The 19,677-nt window shown below is 43.6% G+C and overlaps 1 protein-coding gene across 6 annotated transcripts in view; it reads right to left on the bottom strand.

Moving 5' to 3' along the window:
- The window catches only part of ABCA5 (ATP binding cassette subfamily A member 5), a 56,127-nt gene extending 36,658 nt beyond the window's left edge, over nucleotides 1–19,469 (bottom strand). The window contains exons 1-8 of one of the 6 annotated variants that reach the window (XM_043448758.1): nucleotides 19,362–19,380; nucleotides 14,790–14,893; nucleotides 8,295–8,414; nucleotides 7,051–7,255; nucleotides 6,134–6,295; nucleotides 4,792–4,880; nucleotides 3,067–3,296; nucleotides 1,352–1,493 (exon numbers count right to left, since the gene is read on the bottom strand). In XM_043448758.1, coding sequence (XP_043304693.1) covers nucleotides 1,352–1,493; nucleotides 3,067–3,296; nucleotides 4,792–4,880; nucleotides 6,134–6,295; nucleotides 7,051–7,255; nucleotides 8,295–8,396 — 930 coding nt within the window. In that variant the 5' untranslated portion in view covers nucleotides 8,397–8,414; nucleotides 14,790–14,893; nucleotides 19,362–19,380. Of the gene's footprint in view, nucleotides 1–1,351; nucleotides 1,494–3,066; nucleotides 3,297–4,791; nucleotides 4,881–6,133; nucleotides 6,296–7,050; nucleotides 7,256–8,294; nucleotides 8,415–13,051; nucleotides 13,265–14,789; nucleotides 14,894–18,690; nucleotides 18,764–19,361 lie in introns of those variants that run through there. The other 5 variants (XM_043448626.1, XM_043448841.1, XM_043448983.1 and 2 more) reach the window with 5 other exon arrangements.
- Between the last annotated feature and the right edge of the window lie 208 nt (nucleotides 19,470–19,677).

Here is a 19,677-nt window from a genome sequence, read left to right on the forward strand (position 1 = left end):
AGGAGAAAGTGGCCACCCACTCCAATATCCCTGCTTGGGAAATACCAAGGACAAAGGAGCCTGGTGAGCTATAGTCCCTGGGGTCCCACAGAGTTAGACACACATGTCTTAGTAACTAAAAAAGAACAAATTTCTAAAGGTCATGCTGAGATATTTAATTTTCATACAAACAATGCTATACGTTAACAATATAAACTGACAAAGATTTAAAACTGCTCTTTATCTATGTAATAGGCAAACATGATCATCTCAACCCCACAGAAACCAAAAACTACTAGGTGTTTCTGCAGTTAGATATGTTTGAATATGAACAAAACAATAACTCAACAAGCTTTTAAATAGAGAATCCATCTTTTAATGTGTTGATAAGAAACAGTCCGTTAAAAACCACGCAACTATATAGAGAAGCATACACATTATTTGAGGCAGGCTTCCTTGGTGGCTTAGCTGGTATAGAATCCACCTACAATGCGGGAGACCTGGGTTTGATCCCTGGGTTGGGAAGATCCCCTGGAGAAGGGAAAGGCTACCCACTCCAGTATTCTGGCCTGGAGAATTCCATGGACTGTATAGTCCATGGGGTCACAAAGAGCCAGACACAACTGAGCAACATTCATTTTAACATACAAGTTATTTACAAATTATCATGTTAAAGAGCAGAGATGATAGTCAAAATATTTCACAACTGATACAGCATGGGCACGTGAGCCAATCAGAATGGGAACTAGGACCACAGGAAACAGGTTGGGGGCTTCTCCTGGTGGTCCAGTGACTAAGACTCCATGTTTCCAATGCAGGGGGCCCAGGTGTGATCCCTGGTCAGGGAACTAGACCCCACAGGCTGCAATAAGATCCAGCACAGCCAAATACATATTTAAAGAAAACAAACAAAAGCTGGTCGTGAACAACCAGCATTCAACCAAATACCCAACCTGTATCAACACTGTCAAAGAATTAAATTTACAAAGACACATCTTTACGCAGCATCATCCTGTAAAAAATATTACCTGGAAATGTTTAGGATTTCACGAAAACAAAAAAAAATAGAGTCTAGTACAAGACCATCTTAATGGTGTATAAGCAGTTATATGAAGATCATAAAAGACAGACTCAGAGGAAATATGTGTGGAATACATCATGTGAAAACTAGTTAAATTTAAACTTGAGAATATTTTGTAACTTTCCTAAAAATGAGGAGGTACAATGATACAACTCATGCATCAGAATTAACCAAGGAACAATCCTGTCTTGCATGGGAAGTCGACTGCAAGTAAACCAAAAAATAAGACTTTACTGTACTAATCAAATATTTTAACAGTTCTTTATTCCCATTTCAAGTAAAAGTACTTACAGATGATAAGCCATAGAGGAAAAAAAGGAGAAATATCACAAAGCAGCTACTCTGGGGGAATAAGGAAGATGCTGTTGCGATGACTGCCATGAGAAGGGACATGAGAAAAATGAAACTTGCGTAGAGAAGAACCCAGGAAAGCCTAAAAGGGGAACACAGACACAGTTATGGCTAAATACACAGGCCTTAACAATTAAAAAAAAAATCATTTTAAACAAAACTTCAGCTTTATTTTAGCTGTTTCATTCTTAAAATTAAGCCAATCGCTTCATTTCTATGTATGCTCATGTACTGAAAATTAAAGCTCTTGTACGTAATGAAAAGTATAGTACTGGTTAAGCTGTAGATAAAATTATCCAGTTATCATCTCATATAGAGATAAAATGGTGATTATCTTTCCAGGAGTCAAAAAAAACTTACAGATTTATAGCAAATCACGATTCATTTAAATCTAGTACTTTCAGAAGTTCAACAAATGCACAACTCTGATTTTCTTAAAATACAAAAGAGTTTAATGACTGGTGATTTTCTCTATGGTACACACGACAGTTAAACTGTGATGGCTTTTGGTACTTTAGATGGTTGTAAAGGCCACCCTGCGAGGCAACAATGTTATTACTATTCAACTCTACGTGAGACCAAGATCAACAACAGATTCATCACAGGACTCAACGTTTCTCCTCAAATCGGAGCTCAGGGGAATTGCCCCACAGTTTATTATTTTGCTTTTATTTTTCCAGTTAGCAGGTAACTTAATGTACGGCATCATAAAAACCACCAAAAGAGGACTAAAAGATACCTAAACTACCAAAAGTAAAGCCATCCTTTTCCAGAGGCAGCAATGAGGCACTGAGAAACTGGCCTGCCTAAATCCCCAGCTCTGTCTCCCCCAAACATCTAATGTCCCGCGTGGCTCAGGGCCAACTGCCAGCAAAACCCTCGGAGGAAGAGGTGAGCAAAGGTGAAGTCACACGGAATAACCCCACTATGTGAAGTGGTTTAGTTGCTGCACTGAGCTAAATGGAATAAAATGGTTGATAATAACAACTCACATTTGACAGTACTAACGTCTCCCCCAAAGTGAGGTCAAAATAAATGTTCTTACTGCATAGGGGGGCAAGTAGAGAAAACATACTCGGAATTGTTTATAAAACCGCGTGCCTCTATAGAATTATCATTGTACAAAAATGTTAACATGCTCATTGCTGAAATTCTTTCATTTGTTTCTCTGGAAACAATCATTTGCATATTTTCATCCTAAAAAATTCACAAAAGTAACTTTTCCCAGGGGGGGAAAAGCCCATATACACAAACTTCAGTTTGTGTATATGAACATAACAACATGAACGTGCTACGGTATTTGAGGAGGACTGTAACAGAGATTAATTTCTAACTTTCTACAATCTCCTGTTTTTCTATACACGGAAATATACTGAAATACATGGAGCATGCCTCATCAAACAAAATACAAAATAAAACTTAAATATATAATATTGACACGGGCTTCCCAAATCCCACCTCCCTTATGTTTGAACAAGCCAATCAACTGCTGGAGCTTTGTGACAAGTCTCAAACTCCATGACAAAGGTGGGAACTGCAAAAAGAGAGGTTCAGGACCTCATCGAGTCTGGTGAGCAACAAGACTGCAGTACTGAAGATCTGCAGAACTTACACAATTATTAGCCACACTAAATAACAAAGTTTTAGTAACATACCAAAAGGCTGTGTCGTGAAGTCCCATTATCTTTAAAAACTCTTTTAACTTCTTCTCTTTTTCTGCTACGATATGAATTGCCAAAAAGTATCCAAAAGGTGAAAACGCTATAACTAGGTATATTAAAATTACTCCTCGGGGAAAGGTGTCTATTTCTACAATAGCCGTTTCTCCCATAAGAACAGCTTTAGTTGACTCCAGCTCTTTCCAAAAAGAAACATTGGTCTTCATCTACAATCAGAAAATGTAAACACATTCAGTTAACTTAGCTCTGAGAGCAGTCCCTGAAATATTGAGACAATCACATCCCCAAAGTTAGTCCACAGCCCACTGCAAACAGAACCCTCAAAACACTACACACCAGAAATAAAGTGGCCGACCCCAGTATCATGGTACTGCACAGAACACTGCTTTCACTCCTTCTGGAAGCATGTCAGAAAGTTTCAAGTTTGAAACTGGGAAGTACACACATTTTTATTAAATAATTTGTTAAAGAAAATAAAACTGTACAATAACTATCTTTAGTGACAGCTATATGCATCTTAATAAAAATATCTGTTTATAAAATTGAGGAGTTAAAGGATGATGACAAGTGCCATGAAAGAATAACTCTCTTTTTTAAAAATGTTCTTTTAGGTAGTAGGTTCTTCTACTGTTTAAAAAAAATATACACATGCAGCGTGTTTAGAGACAGGATCATAGAACCATGTATGCACATGACACACTCCACCTAATGCTCACATGAACGGCTACCAGGAGCTCTGCTCCGCCTGGTCATGTGGTGAGGTCTGGGCTGTGGACAGCTAAGGTCTTTGGCCAAAACACAAATAGGTACTTCAGCACCACCAATGCAATATGCCCTGTATTTGTTTCACCGGCATTAGCCTGAGCTTGTGTGTGACTGAATACTGTGTCTACGATACGTTTACACCACGCTGTGAGAGCCTGTAGGACGCTTCTGCGCATCACCTCCTGTGGTTCTAACAACGACCCTGTCAAGTGAGCATCACTCTGCAGTCACTGTGTGCACAGCGCTCTGACAACCAACAGCAACAGGGCTCCCACCCAAGGTCTGCTGTTCGTTTCTACTGAAAGGAGACACACTGGGTCAGGTCTTCAGAGTGCAAATACAACATTTATACACAATGTTAGTGGCAGTATGTTACTAAAACACAGAAATGAGAGCCCAAAAGCCACAGTCTGAATTAGCTTTGCCGCTAATCAACTGAGGTCTGGAAAGTCACTTCATCTTCCTGTGTTTCACGTGCATGAATAAAATGCAGGCAACAACAGCACCAAGTGTTAAGACTAAACAGGCTGATACTAGTACACAATGGAGAAAGTGTTTTGCAGACAAGTGATAAATATCTGTTAAAAAATAAAATCTATCACTATGATTAAGATAATATAGGTAACGTCTTTAAACTAAGTTATTCTTATTCAAGGGGAAAAGTCGGCAAACACAGACCTTCCATAAATACTGCCTGCAGACAGCACAGACAGGATCACACAGGGGCACAGAGCACTGAACAGCGTGCCTGAGACCATGAAACAAAAGCGGCTTTCAAAAGAATTAAATCAGAAAATATGACTTCTTCCGTCTCTTGTTTTGTAAAGGAGCTGACCTGAGTGATATAATTCGGTACATGGGACAGCAGTGAAATGAACTCTGATGGTAAAGACTCAGGGCACGGTATGAACCCTTGCCCTCCTTCAGCACCGTTACCTGTATGATGGCTGCGTCTATCGAGGCCTGCAGAACCGTGAACCCTGAGGTCCAGAACTGGACAGCGTCACAGGATGGGGAACAGCCAGCTACGGAGGAAACAACGTGAGAGGTAAGGTTCAGCACGATACACGAGTGCTTTCCTTAGAGACAGCACCCAGAGGGTTACCAGAGTGATTCAACTGATCCATCTCTAACAGAAGCAAAGAAAAGAAGCAATTGCCCTCCAAAGGCAAAGTCTATCACATCCCTTACTGTTCATTTGAAATTTTTGAAATCAAAGAGTTACATGTGTTAGGATACTGAGTAGTAAATGCACACAAATGGAAGTAGAGAAATTAATGGTTGCTGTTTAGTCGCTAAGTTGTGTCTCACTCTGCGACCCCATGGACTGCAGCACGCCAGGCTCCTTTGCCCTCTACTATCTCCTGGAGCTTGCTCAAACTCGTGTCCATTGAGTGAGTCAGTGATGCCATCCAACCATCTCATACTCTGCTGCCCCCTTCGCCTTTTGCCTTCAATCTTTCCCGGCATCAGGGTCTCTTCCAATGAGGTTTTTTAAAATAAACCACTTTTCTGGCTTAAGGTAAGTCATTCTACAATGAATTATCAGCTTTAAAAGCTTTCCAGATGCAAAGGCAGGTCCACAGAAAAAAAGAAAAATTATCTGAAGGCTTTTTGGAATCAAGTCACAAATATAATACTTAATATAGTGACTGTAACATTGTTTCAATAAATGTTTTTGGTTGATAATTATTTGTTCAGAGGCTTAGGCATTGAAGGCTGTTTTCCATGTTTCAAACATAGAATTAATAAAGTTTATTGGTGGAAGAACTTGAGATTTTAAAATATGTACCATATCATGTACAAAAACAATTATGTGGAGAAAAGAACATAGACTTAGAAAGTCATATAACTCAAGATAAAATTGTTTAATATAAATTACGCGTGCATGACTGCTGAGTCACTTCAGTAGTATCAGGCTCTTTGCAACCTCATAGACTGTAGCCTGCCAGGCTCCTCTGTCCGTGGTAAAATTCAGACAAGAATGCCGGAGCGGGCTGCCATGCCCTTCTCCGAGGCTCTTGCCAATCCGGGGATCGAACTGCAGGTGGACTCTCAACCACCGAGCCAGTGGGGAAGCACAGTGTAAATTACACTTCACATTATACATGAGCCGTGGACAGACACACATGTTCTGAGACTAGAGTTGGCAGTCTTCTGATCTGAATAATTATAGTCGAAAATGTCAATGTAGGACACCATCAGATTTTGCATTTGAACTAAGAGCAATAAAAACATGCATTTAATTGATTTTCATTGACTATTTAGGGCTACTTGCCTCTTGAATCCATATAAACAGAAGATACTGGAATTGTATCAGGAAAAAACCGGAGCTCATAGGACATGAAGTCTTTGAACACAATGCCTACAAAGGTGCTGGACTTGGAAAGACTGGATGCTACCAATTCTTTTTCATCTGCATATTCTTCAATAGTTACAACTATAAAATATTACAACAAAATTAGCTCAAATACATGAATAGTTTATTATAATACAACAGACCAAATTTACCATTATACTTGATGTAGTATTTTATAAGCATTTGTTGAATGCTCTAACTTCTTAGAAAATGAATACAGCTCTTCTAAAAACCAAACTAAAAAGTAACAGGTATTAAAGTGGTGCAATTTTACAGACACTATTTCTTAGCTCTCACTTGACGATACATAAGTTATGTGTCAGTGTAACACATAAGCTATTAACATGACAAATTAGAGCATATACTTTACATGTAGTATATGTAGTTCATTTACCTATCTCAAAGTGAAACCATGAAATAACTCCTTGATAAATAAATGGATATTTTATTTTCAAATATTCCTTCTTAGGAAGAAAACTCCACAATCCTTGTCAGAAAATAAGTACGTATTTTAGTAACTATGACACAACTCTTCTTTGAATAAAAATTGACATTTAAACCTAATATTGCTTCTTTTATCCTATACAAATATGCTTATTTTATAAATGACCCACAAATTAAATATAAAATATTAAAACATAAAGTATGCTATAAATGAAAGTTTCACAAGAAACATAAGGCCAGCAGAATCAAATGACATTAACATTTTTATAAAACTCTGTTACGGTTAAAGGATATATACCTAAATGTTAACAACGGTATGTACTCAATAAAGCAAACAGCACAACACAGAAGAGGCTGCTGTAACAGACAGGACCCACACCAGCTCACAGTACCGTCATGAAGGTGATCCACAGATGCCTTCTGCATGACGCTCCTCGTGACGTTAGTCACGGGCGTGAATCCAAGAACCGCGTTGGTAAGGATGGACACGTCCAGGGCACTGAGTTCTACATCAGGCACTTCTTCATATTTCTTATTTGGATGCATCATGCTAATTAATATTAACCAAAACAAAAAAAACAGTGGAAAAAGAATTTCCTGCAACAAAGGGAAAACAAAATGATTACAAAGCATAACAAAGGCAGCAAAAATAATCAAGCTTTCTATGAATATAACTAATACTAAGAAAAAACATGAAGAACTTGGGTCTCCTTTCTTAAGCACACAAAGTAAAAGCAATTCTATCCTAAAAGAAATACTGTGCTGAACCAAACTCAACAGCAATAATTTTTCCTTTACATTCAATTTCACTAAAATATTTTAAAATTCAAGTCACCATAATATATTTAAATGACATAAAAGCTAGTATTTAAACATCTGAGATTACTAATATAAAATATAATAATAAATTTATTCATATATGACTTTAAAGTAACTTACTAATTATCTGTAACTCAAAGACACCATAAAAATCTCTTTGAGTGTGAATTAAAACTTATGTTTAATTATACCTAAATTTCTACTTCTAAAACTATACTGTTACATTCAATAGTTGACTTTAATGGGGATGAACTATTTACTGTTTCATCTTGCTGTTTACTTGGTCTGCTGGTTTCAAAAGAATAATACCATTCCATCCTTTAAAATCATTATTGACTGGTCGGCCAGAGTTCTTACTTCCTTTTATCTCTTAGACCAATGTATGCTAAACAAATAAATATATAATACAGTGATGTATGCTTGCAGGGACAGATATGTGACATAATTGTAGCAATCCTGGCCAACTCAACACAGAGTCGAAAGATGGGAGGCCATGGGGAGGAAATGTGGAACAATGTTCCAGAAAATTATTTGCAGAATTTATTTTTCACCTCATGAAACAGGAAATACATGCCTTGAGGTTCAAAAATCAAGCACTGATATGAAAAATTAACTAAATTTGGAAACTTATCAACATTTTTGACATTTAGAAAACACTGGATAATTTAAGTATTTTTTTCTGAGGCTAACACAATAAGTTTTCACTTCGCAAGCAAAATTATAACAAAAATGCATCCGGCAGAACAAAGCCTCTCTTGGAGATGGGACGTATGAAGGCAAAGTACACTGAGGTAACACGCGACAGCCGCGGGCTCACCTGAACACTGCCCTTCTTGGTCCTGCATTTCACCAGGTAATTCTTGAGGAGCAGCGTTCTCGTCTGCCTCCAGACCCCGTCTTCCCGAACCGTAGTTGCCATGTTTTCTAGGTTAGTTTACTAGAGAAGGGAGAGTAGAGGAAAAATCACGTGGAGCCACACAGTCAAGTCTAGGCCATTTTTAATGCTAAAAACAGACAGACAGACAGATGTCTGAGTCGCAGATCAGATAGTTAAGCTTACTCCATGCTGTCTCTCCTACCTGGACAGGATGCACTGAATGGAGATGAGAAGATTCTGAAAGGTAAACTGCAGCACATGAAACCAGCGAGGGGCCCGCCGGGAATCTGAAGCGGCAGGGAGGGCAAATGGACAGAAGAGCTCAGGGAAGCAGCGCGGTGCGGTTGTTCATTAGCCCTGGACTGAGCCCCAGTCTGGACACACAGACCTGAGCAGCTGAGCTGACACGCAGACCACTGCCCAGACGCAGACAGGTGGCTGGGGGGCACATGTGGGCAGATCCCAGCTGCACTGCAGAGGCTTCTGAAAACTAAACTGAAATTAGACCCGCAGCTCACAGAATGTGGGTAGAAACTTAAGACCCGAACCTAATCAGGTGGACAGCATGTTCACAGAAGACACCAATGCTGTCTGCAGGATGAAAACAAAACTCGAGGTCTCACACACCCAGCATCATTCCACTCAGGAGGCGTGTGGAAAACACCAACTCCATTAGGGCAAGAAAACCCATGGATGCCAATAGCAAGGTGATGCAAATTTTGAAATTATCTGACAAAAACTCTACAGCAGCTGTTTAAAAGGTGCTCCAGCAAACAGTGTTAAGAAGACAATGAAAGAAAACACTCATTTCACTCTCGGAAACAACCCAAGTGTCAGCAAAGAAACAACACTTTTAAAGCAGCACCAAATAGTAATTTCACAACAGGAAAACATAGTAACAAAGAAAACTCACAGAAGGGGCTCAACAGCAGAACGGAGACAAGAGGAAAACAGTCAGTAAACTTGACATAACAAGAGAAGCTATTCAATCTTAAAAAAAGAAAAAGTTGTGTTTTGTTTTGTTTTTCAAAACAATTAACAGTATTGTTTCTCAGAGAACTGAGAAAGTAACAGTCTAACACTCAAATGACCAGAGAGAGAGAAGTGTGTTAATGCTGGACAAATACTTAAAGAATTAATGGCTAAAAATTTCCCCGATTTGGCCAGAGATGAAAAGCCTAAGAGTTTCAAGAAGCTTGATGAAGCCCATACAGGATAGACCAAAGGAAATCCACACTGAGACACAGCATAATCCAACTGCTAAAAGTGATAGAGAAATCCTGAAAGCAGTTAGATATTAACCATGTGCTTTCCTACAGGGCAGTAATGCTCCGAATGAGAGCAAATTTCTCCTAAGAAAATCCGGGGCTAACGGGGGGCAGGGGCAGGGGGGTCCTCATATAGAGCTGGCGGGGCTCAGAGAGGTCCAGCTGCTGAGACAAACACTGTGGCTGGTCCCCGAGGTGAAACCAGAATTCCTGTGTGACTCCACTAGTCCGCTTGTAGGTATTCACCCAAAAGAACTGCAAACAGGGGCACAGATAAATGCGTGTGCACACGGGATCAGAACTGCCAAGACACGGAAACAGCCTGAATGTCTGTCAACACAGACACAGAGGGAGGGACAAACGGAGGGGGTGGACACACGCGGGGACTCCCTGTTGAGCCACAACCAGGAGGGCAGCACCAACACGGGCTACAACACGGAATGGTCTCCAGAAGACCACGGGGAGCATGTAAGAAGGTCAAACCTGAGTCCACCCACAAGACATTTCCAGAACACACAAATCCACAGAAGTGGAATGTGGACGGCTGCTTGCTAGAGCAGAATGGGTGAAAGTGCTTAATGAGTCAGGGGTTTTACTCTGGCATGACAGAAACAAACCTCACCTCTTTTTTTTTTTTTTTTGAGCTGTATGACCTAAACCACTGCATCACAGGTGCAGTATCCCTCTCCCAGGGTAAGCTAACCCTCTGGGGGCCCTTCTGGGAGTGGACCTCTTTTGGAACTATCTCCGCTCTTCAAAGAGGCTATGGGAAAGCAGCAATCAGAGTGGCCGGGGTCCCACCGGCACCCTCCAGGGGCCCTATTCCCATCTGCTTGCCCCAGGAACCCAGAATGCCTGCAAACCGGAAGGCACTGAGCAGGTAGCTTGGGGGAGACACCAAAACGGTTCTGCTGAGCCTCCTTCCGGGGCAGAATTCACTGCCTTGTTTTATATAAAGGCGTCTGACGGGAGCCCCTGGGTGACTCCTGTCCACAACAAACACCATCTATTCCAGGCTGCCTGGCCATCTCCTCCTAGATGAAAAAGGAGGTGACTTTTTAGAGGCAGCTTGTCTTAACTCCCAAATGTCAATATACATAACTAAAGTTGGGATCAAATAAACATCCTCTTTACAGGTACAGAAGAAAAACAAAAGGGTTATTTTTTTAAGTTAACGACTGGATTACAGACAACTTTTGTGTTTTTTTCTATTTTCCCATCAATATGTGTTCTTTAGACAGTGGGGGGAAAAACAAATTACACAATTAGACATACTATAAAAATATGAAATGAGTAAATTAAAAAACACAAACTTAAAGCAGTCAGGAAAGGATACACTAAAAATAAATTCTTCTAACAGCCTCATGGATGTCATATCAGATTCTGTAAAGAACTGGTAATCTTTTCAAGGCTGATGAAAGAAAGGAAGACAGGAAGGAGGGGGCTGGGAGGGGGACAGGCAGACGGATCACACTTGTCCAAGGATGACTTCCTACAAAACAAACAGAAACACTAACCAGCGGAGCAGCAAGAACAGCCTCAAGTTCTCTGCAAAACACATTGATTTAGTGTAGTGGGTGCCCCTCAATTATTCATTTGAATTGAACGCTGCACACTTAGCTCTTCGGTTTTAGAGAACGGGCCCCTCGTAAGGCAGCGGATGGACTCCCAGGATCTTTCCTCCTTTGAGAAGTGCTCCCTGAACTCAATTAGAGTTGATGGCCTTGCCTGAAGTCCAGGAACCTCTGCACCTGCCCACCCCAGTCAGGGCTTCTTAAACCATCACTATCATCCCTACTGCCACTGAACTGTACCAATTAAATCTTCTGGCAGCATGGAAGTTTTACCTAAGAGACCCAGGGCTTGGGGTCATGGAAACAGAGTAATAGGAACATCTAAGAGAGTTCATACATTCTTGGTACCAAGTTTTACCCTAAGGTTTGGTACCTACTGTGCCCAAAACTTGATTCTTCTTCCTTGGAGTACGTGAAATGCCCTGATACCCACCTAAAGTATTCATTTTCCCTGAAGGCAGCCAGACCAGATAGTTCCTGTCTCTGGTATCAATGGACTCAACCAGCGTAACAGGATAATGTGCTCCTAACTCCGTGGTTAGGACGCTCCCAAGGGTAACCGAGATTGTCCAAGTGAAGCACGGCGGGAACCCAGTGAGATGCTCCACGCCTGCCTGCCTCCTCACCCACGAAGGGCAGGGTCCCATGGGTACTGACGGGTGTGAGCGCGCAGGGCGGCAGAAAGCTGAGGACTGCTGATGCAAAGGTTTTCAAGTGGCTTAGAAAGTAAGGTTAACAGGGAAGCATCTCTGCAGAAGATGACACAGGACTAAGCAGAGAAGTCATGCTGGTGTCTGTTCAGCCTATTTCCTCCTTTCTTCCAGAGGACGAAGTCCCAGGACTTCCCTGGCGGTTGGGTGGCTAAGACTGTGTGCTCCCAGTGCCGGGGGCCCGGGTTCCCTCCCTGGTTGGGGAACAAGATCCTGCATGCCACAACTAAGACCTGATGCAGCCAAACACACACACACAGACACACAGACACACACACACACACACACACACACACACACACAGAGTCCCTTCTTCAGCAGAAGGTGCTTTCATCCTGTCATCCCACAGACCCAGACACACACACACACACACACACACACACACACACACACAGAGTCCCTTCTTCAGCAGAAGGTGCTTTCATCCTGTTGTCCTTGTGCCCCGAGCTCCATTCCAAGTGGACTTTCCTTCCTCATCATTCTTCCTCAGCCAGAACGCCCTTCCCTGCTTTGGGCTCGGGTCTCTCAGGGAGCGAGACTTCCCAGGTAGCTCAGTGGTAAAGAATCCGCCTCCAATGCAGGAGCCCTGGGTTCGATCCCTGGGTCGGGAAGATCCCTTGGAGAAGGGAAAGGCTACCCACTTCAGTATTCTTGTCTGGGAAATCCCACGGACAGTGGAGCCTGATGGGCTATAGTCCACAGGGTCGCAGAGAGTCAGATATGACTTAGTGACTGAACAACAACAAGAAAAACCCATGGTTCTCATATTCTAAAACTCTAATCGAGTGAAAAATGTTGAATGTCAATAACTTTGACCTTCTACCTACTCAAGTTATTAAAAGGAAACATCAAAAACAAACAAAAATAAAATAAAACTTTTTTTTTTGGTGGTTTATAAACCAGCTGACATTACTTTCTTTGTAGCAGCCTGAAAAAAGACCCACTACTCTGAGAATGAAAACAAAACTCTTAAAGAAGGAAAATCAACTGACTGCTTGTTTTCTTTGAGATATGAAATGGCTGGCTGGGCTGTTCGAAAACCCAAAAGAAATATTCTTAATGGCAACTAACTTTTCATGTGCATCTAACCGGGAACTTCAGAGCTGGAGTCGGGTTTTTGAGAGCTGACACAGCTCTGATCTTACCTGCCCGCCCCTGTGCCCACACGCAAGGCCATGCCGGTCTAATCAGGTGCACCGTGAAAAGGGCCGGGGTGGGGAGGGCGGTCAACCCGGGCGGGCGGCTCTGCATCAGGATGCGAAGCACCAAAGGACCGTGACAGCCACGGTCACAGCTGTGGGGAGACGCTGTGCCGCTGCTTCAAGTCTGAGGCCCACTCTATCTCTGGGGGTTTCCTTCTGTCAAGAGGACAGAAGGAAAAACAACAGAAGAGGGGAGCCTATGCTACACTGGCAGGATCATCACAAGTCCCCAGGGTGCCCCCTTGTCCCCACTGTTTAGCAGGGCTAGGAAAGAGGGTTCGGGGTGGGGGTGGGGTGTGGGAAGGCAGGGCTGTCTACACTGAAGATCTGGGCCAAAGATAAAGAGACCTGTCTGAGCTGAAACCAAGCCCTACAGGTGGGTGGGGCAGGGAGGTTTCCTGAAAGCTGGGGATCCTCCCCGCAGAGAGGACATGAAAGTGGTTCTTCTGACAGGAGGGCACAGCTGGAAAGGGGGCTGCAAAGCTACAACGAGGCGTGGCCGGCGAGGGGATGTCTGTAAAAGCTTTAAAACTTGTGCTGCGCCTGTTCTTGGTCCCAAAGAAAACCTGTGTTTAGCATCAAGTTCTAAGCTCCTCCTCTTTCTACACTATGATGCACCTTGATTATTTAAAACATTATAGCCTACGTGTGTGTGTGTGTGTGTGTGTGTGTGTGTGTACTCAGCCACGTCTGACTCATTTGCAACCCCGTGGACTGTAGCCCGCCAGGCTCCTCTGTCCATGGGATTCTCCAGGCAAGAGTACTAGAGTGGGCTGCCATTCCCTTCTCCAGGAACCTGAGTCTTCTGCATTGGTCAGGTGGATTCTTTACCACTGAGCCACCTTGGAAGCCCACAGTCTATGTGGTGGCCTTTAAAAGGACAAAAGAGACAGGGAGTGACAGATGCCTGGCCTCTCCCCCATTTTTCACTGGCTGTAAGTGGAAGAGAATCAGACAGCCAACATCCAGAAGTCCCCCAACTAGGAACACAGTTCCCACAAGCCCCAGACGTCCTAAAGTGAGAACCAGACAACCACAGAACACAGCTTTTTGAGTAGACAACACACTTAAGACCTTCTCTTTTGCAACATATGTTACAAGATGATCCTTAGAAGCATAAGTTGACAATTAAAGGACAGTAAGGCTTCTCCTGGCATGTTTTTAACAAATTGTACTTTTTTGGAAAACTCATAATACTTGATCCAGTTTCCAAGTCTTTCCAATACAGTACCTTGAGAACTCTAACAAAGGCAAATTCTCAACTAAAAAAGAACTGGCTAAAAGAACTACGACAAAGACAAGAAAATAAGGGCACAAAATTATTTTTAAAAACCTCTGAAGTTACTTTCCATTGCTCCACAGTATGTCTGGGGAATGTATTGATTTGTTATAGAGCATGAAATGATAGTTCATGTTTCAAACACCTAGTATCCCTGAAGATATAATCAAACATTCAACTTCCTGTTGAAGGCTGGAGGGGATGAAAAGTGCTTGCAGAACTGAGAAAGCTGTCTTGAGGCCAAGAAACGAGGCAGGAAGCTCTGGGTCGTAGTGGATCCGTTTGTTTCAGGGTAACTTCCTCACAGGGTGGCTCTGGGATCAGGAGTGGGGGGCGACAACTTGGAAGCATTTGCAGTTGCAATCTGCACTCCTGGGGCTACAGGGACAATATTATAGTTACCCTAGAGTATGGTGGTAGGTGGGACTTCCTTGGCGGCCCAGTCAGTAAAGAATCTGCCTGAGATGCAGGAGACTCAGGTTTGGTCCCTGGATGGGGAAGATCTCCTGGGGAAGAGAACGGAGGTAGGTGCTCAGATAATGAAACAAGCATTTCTAAGTCAAGATTCAAGAATCAGTAACAAGGCTCATGGACTAATAGACCGCACAGGGCACCTGATCCTCCTGATTATTAAACACTTTCTAGTAACTGCAAAGCCCTTAACAGCAGAGAAGTGACCCTCTGCACAGTTCAGTCCTGGGTCGGGGAGGGGATAGCACGGGATCGACTATAGTGGCACAAGATGACATCAATGATGCTAAAAGCCATATATTTCTCCCAGAGAGAAATGACTCAGAGTAAATCTAATAAGTAGCAAGGAAACTGAAAGCCAACTAAAGCCATCTTCCTTTTCTAATGCATTAATAATTGACTTAAGGACTAAATGTTACAAGGCCCAAAATTCAGTATCAGAAATTCATTAATGTATTAAACAAACATTGATTACTACATTAGATGTGCTATGAAATGTATTTCACCTTTTCCAAAGCAAGAAAAAATGTGCATGACCTTTGGAAATAACTTTGGAAATAAAGCAATAAAAAAAGTACATGACCTTTAGAAATAACTTTGGAAATAAAGCAATAAAAAATGTGCATGACCTTAGGAAAAAAAATCATTTGGAATGTATTAATTTTATTTCTGAGAAGAACAAATGAAGATTATATCCTACAAAACAGAGGAATTCAGTCATCCTGAAGTTCATAGCCATCCTGGCAAAAGAAGTGGTCAGTTACCTTCTCAGGAAGTTTGCAAAGATTCTTAGAAAGGATCTTAGCTGAAAATGTTCCCAAGTCCCCAACAGAGGACCACTAGATGTGACTTCTGATCCAACCAAGCAGAATTAGTTATGACCCCTTCATTCCAATCAATAAACTGTAATTGCAGTTACCATACTGTGTCATCCTTATCTGTCTACATTTTAATCTTGAATTTGACCATGAAATCCTTGACAAAGAAGACTGCCTTCTCTATCTTTGCTTCTCTACCACTAACGATAATACTAAAACCAGTATCATCTCACTGCAAATCCCTCTATCAAGATTCCCTGAGTCTCTACAGATCAAAGGTCTGCAAAGTACAGTGGAGGATGCGGGAGTGAAATGCAGCCCAAAGCCTGCGTGTGTACAGCCTGGGAGCTAAGCCTGCATTTCACTTGTTTACATGTATGGGGTTGGAGTGGGAGGGAATCAAAGAACAGTAATATTTTGTGACATGTTAAAATTATATGAAATTCAAATCTCGAGTCTATAAATAAAGGGTTCTTGGAACGGAGCCACACTCACTTGTTTCTATGCTGCCTACCCCTGCTTTTGTGTGATAATGGCAAAGTCAGGTAGTGAAGAGAGAGACGGTACAGTCCACAAGATCTACAGTATTTACTAGCTGCCTCTTTACAGGAAAAGTCTGCTGACCGCTGTTTACAGATTAAAGGAGGAAGAAAAGTGGCATACTCATTAAACATTTACTGAGGGATTTACTCAGCAAACATCTGAAAAAAAAAAAAGGACTGTTAGACACTGTTACTGACTTTGCAGACAAAATTTAATATAATGTGATAAGTGCAACTGGGGAAAGAGCTTGGGAAAGAGTGGAATGCAAATTCCAGGCGGAGAAAAAAGAATGAAAAAGTTGGCCTAGCAAAGTGGCTTGACCTGTGTAAAGAACAGTGGAAGTGTTAGTCGCTCAGCCCACCAGGCTCCTGTGTCCATGGGATTCTCCAGGCAAGAATCCTGGAGTGGGTAGCCACTCCCTTCTCCAGGGGCTCTTCCCCACCCAAAGACCAAACCTAGGTCTCCTGCACTGCAGGTGGATTCTTTACCATCTGAGCCACGAGGGAAGCCCCGTGTAAAGAACAGGAGGAACTGCCAAGAAGGCAGAAGCCGGGCAAAGTGAACTGGGGTCAAAGGGGCAGGTGTGCCCTTTAGATGCTGCTGCTACGCTGCCCAGGACACGGATGGTCAAGAACCCTGTGTGCAAAGTTAAATACTTTTATTTTGCTCATTGCTACTTCCTTGACTTCACTTTTCATATCTGAGTTACAACTGTTTAATTACCGCAATATCCCATATTTCACTAGCCCTTTCCCTCTAACCTCCAGACCTCAAACTTCCACCCACGGCACCACCCGCAGATTATGACCTTGACTGCTACTTCATTGAGCAACTGAAGCCATTGGCAGAAATTTCCTAAATGCCCCACAACCCCTTCTATCCACCCACCTACAGCCATGCCAGAGGCAATGTAACCCATTTCAGTGAGGTGCTATTTCTGCCTAAACTAGAGACTCTGTTTCCACTAGGTCTCTGAGCAATAAAGGCTAAATGGAATCTGGTATTAATGGTACCTTTAAGATTTAAATTTTGGAAGAAGAGGTTAAGAACATCTTTGGCAGATGACTTGAAAGAAATTCCTGCCCCGCTACACATATCACTGGCTTCTCAACTAATAAAATAAAAGCACTACTGAAATCAAGCCTCTTAATAGGGGATAAATTATAAATGTTCTCTTCTCTAGCATTTTAAAATTTACTGAAGATAGTGTAATGATAAAAGAAAATAATAACCATCGATATGATTTAACCTAAATTTTTTGACAGTATTTCTCAGTGAGTGGGAAAATAATGCCAAGGTCCCCACATGAATTGACCCACATGATAAGTCACATACATAGTGTTCTTATACATAGTGTTAGCTGCTCAGTTGTGTCCGACTCTGCAACCCCATGGACTGTCCTTCGAATTCTCCAGGCAAGAATACTGGAGTCGGTTGCCATTTCCTTCTCCAGGGGATCTTCCCGACTCAGGGATTGAACCTGGGTCTCCCACACTGCAGGCAGATTCTTTACCATCTGAGGCACCAGGGAAGCCCTTTCTTATACATAACACGTTCCTAAAAACTTGTGCTTAAAACTATTCTAAACTGATTAATTCACATACTAGCAAAGATTCCAATTTATTAGAATACTATGAAATTCTTTTATACAATCATCCTCTCAAACTCAAGGGCAGAGGTTACAAATTGTATTCATCTTGGTATTTCTGGCACATAGTTTAGTATCTGGAATATAAAAGACACTCAATTAAACCTGTATTAATAAACTTGCTCTTGCCCTGAATGTGAGATTTCCCTATGCTAAATCCTGTCTGAAGGAAAATACACTTAAACAGCATATATTCCAGGATTAATTGATTTCCTGAAAGAAGTCAACCTTGAATATCCATTGGAAGGACTGATGCTGAAGCTGAAGTTCCAATACTTTGGCTACCTGATGCAAAGAGCCGACTCACTGGAAAAGACCCTGAGCCTGGGAAAGTTTGAGGGCAGGAGGAGAAGAGGACGACAGAGAATGAGATGGTTGGATGGCATCACTGACTAAACAGAAATGAGTTTCAGCAAACTCCGGGAGGTGGTGAAGGGCAAGGAAGCCTGACTTGCTGCAGTCCATGGGGTGCAAAGAGCCCGGACACGACTTAACGGCTGAACAACAACAATAATGCCTTACAAGTTAGCGTTTAACCCAAATACCCCAAAAGCCCTAACTGCCTTAATAATGTCCTTTTGTATGGAGTCTTCCCTAAAAACATGTACTACTGCTCTCCTGGATGGAAGCAAAATACAGTGGGTCAAGCATGAAAATTTACAGTCTGGCATCCCTGGGTTGGAATCTCAGCCATTCTTGCTAGTTGGGACCTAAATAAGTGACTTAACCTTTTGCGGGGATCGTTTTCCACATCTGCCCCGTAGAATAAAACCCCATCGACCTCAGAAGGATGCAGGCGAGACTGAGAGAGATAATACCGAACCTCGCCTGCGGCCGGGAGTCCAACATACACTCTCTGACTCCCCTTCTGCTCCTGCAGAACCAGGACGTCCTCCCTGGAAAGTAAACATGATTCTCTTTATTCTTCCAGACTTATTTATTTAGAAACGCCTATCCACGCCTTGGGAGCCAGGAGCAACCTTACTGCAGCTCCGAGAGCCCCCAGCCTCCTGAGCGTTCGCATTTTTAGTACTTTCACACCTGGAGCCCGTCTTGGCGCTTTCGGAATGAGAATCGGGTGTTTCTCCCCTGAACGCGCACGGGCTCTGCGCAACTCTCCGCAGTACTCCTGAGGCGCGGGGTGGGGGTGGGGGGCAGCCAAGCCCCCAGGGGACCCCGCTCGGGGCCGGGTCAGAGGACCGTCCTTCTCCACACGTCCCCTCCTCACGACGCCGGAGGATGGAGACCGTCCGGCCGAGCCCGGGGGCCGTTCCGCGGCCGGACGCCCCGAGCCCTGGAGGGGAGCGAGCGGCACCCCCACAGGACGCACCCTCGAGCCTCGGGGCCCATCCTGCCCCCAAGCGCCCGCTCCGCCGCCCCGCGCCGCGGACCCCCGGCTCGCCCGCCGCCCCTCCTCGAGCCCTCACGCCTCCCCGAGGGGTGACAGCTCCCGGGCGGGACCTCCCATGCCACAGCCCCTGGCGCCCGCCTCACCTCAGGGTCGGGCCGCTGGGTTCGCGAGCACCTCAGCTCCCAACTGGATCCGAGAGCGCGGCCGCGCGCGCGCCCCCGACGCCGCAGGCCCGCGAGGGGCGGGGCTGGGCGGGGCGGGGCGGGCGCGGCGCCGGAAGTCGCGCTCCGCCCCGCGCCGGACGCACCTGGGGGCGGGGCTGCCCGAGGACACCGCCCGGGGACGCGCGCGCTCCCGCCGCTCGGCCCCGCGCAGTGTATGGGCGGGGCTACGAAGAGGCGGGGTTACGGGGGCGGGGCGAGTGGGTTCCTCTCCTAGCGGCGTGTGGGCGGGGCTACG

The sequence above is a fragment of the Cervus canadensis genome, chromosome 1 (genome assembly GCF_019320065.1).
Source record: "Cervus canadensis isolate Bull #8, Minnesota chromosome 1, ASM1932006v1, whole genome shotgun sequence".
NCBI classification, from domain to species: domain Eukaryota; kingdom Metazoa; phylum Chordata; class Mammalia; order Artiodactyla; family Cervidae; genus Cervus; species Cervus canadensis.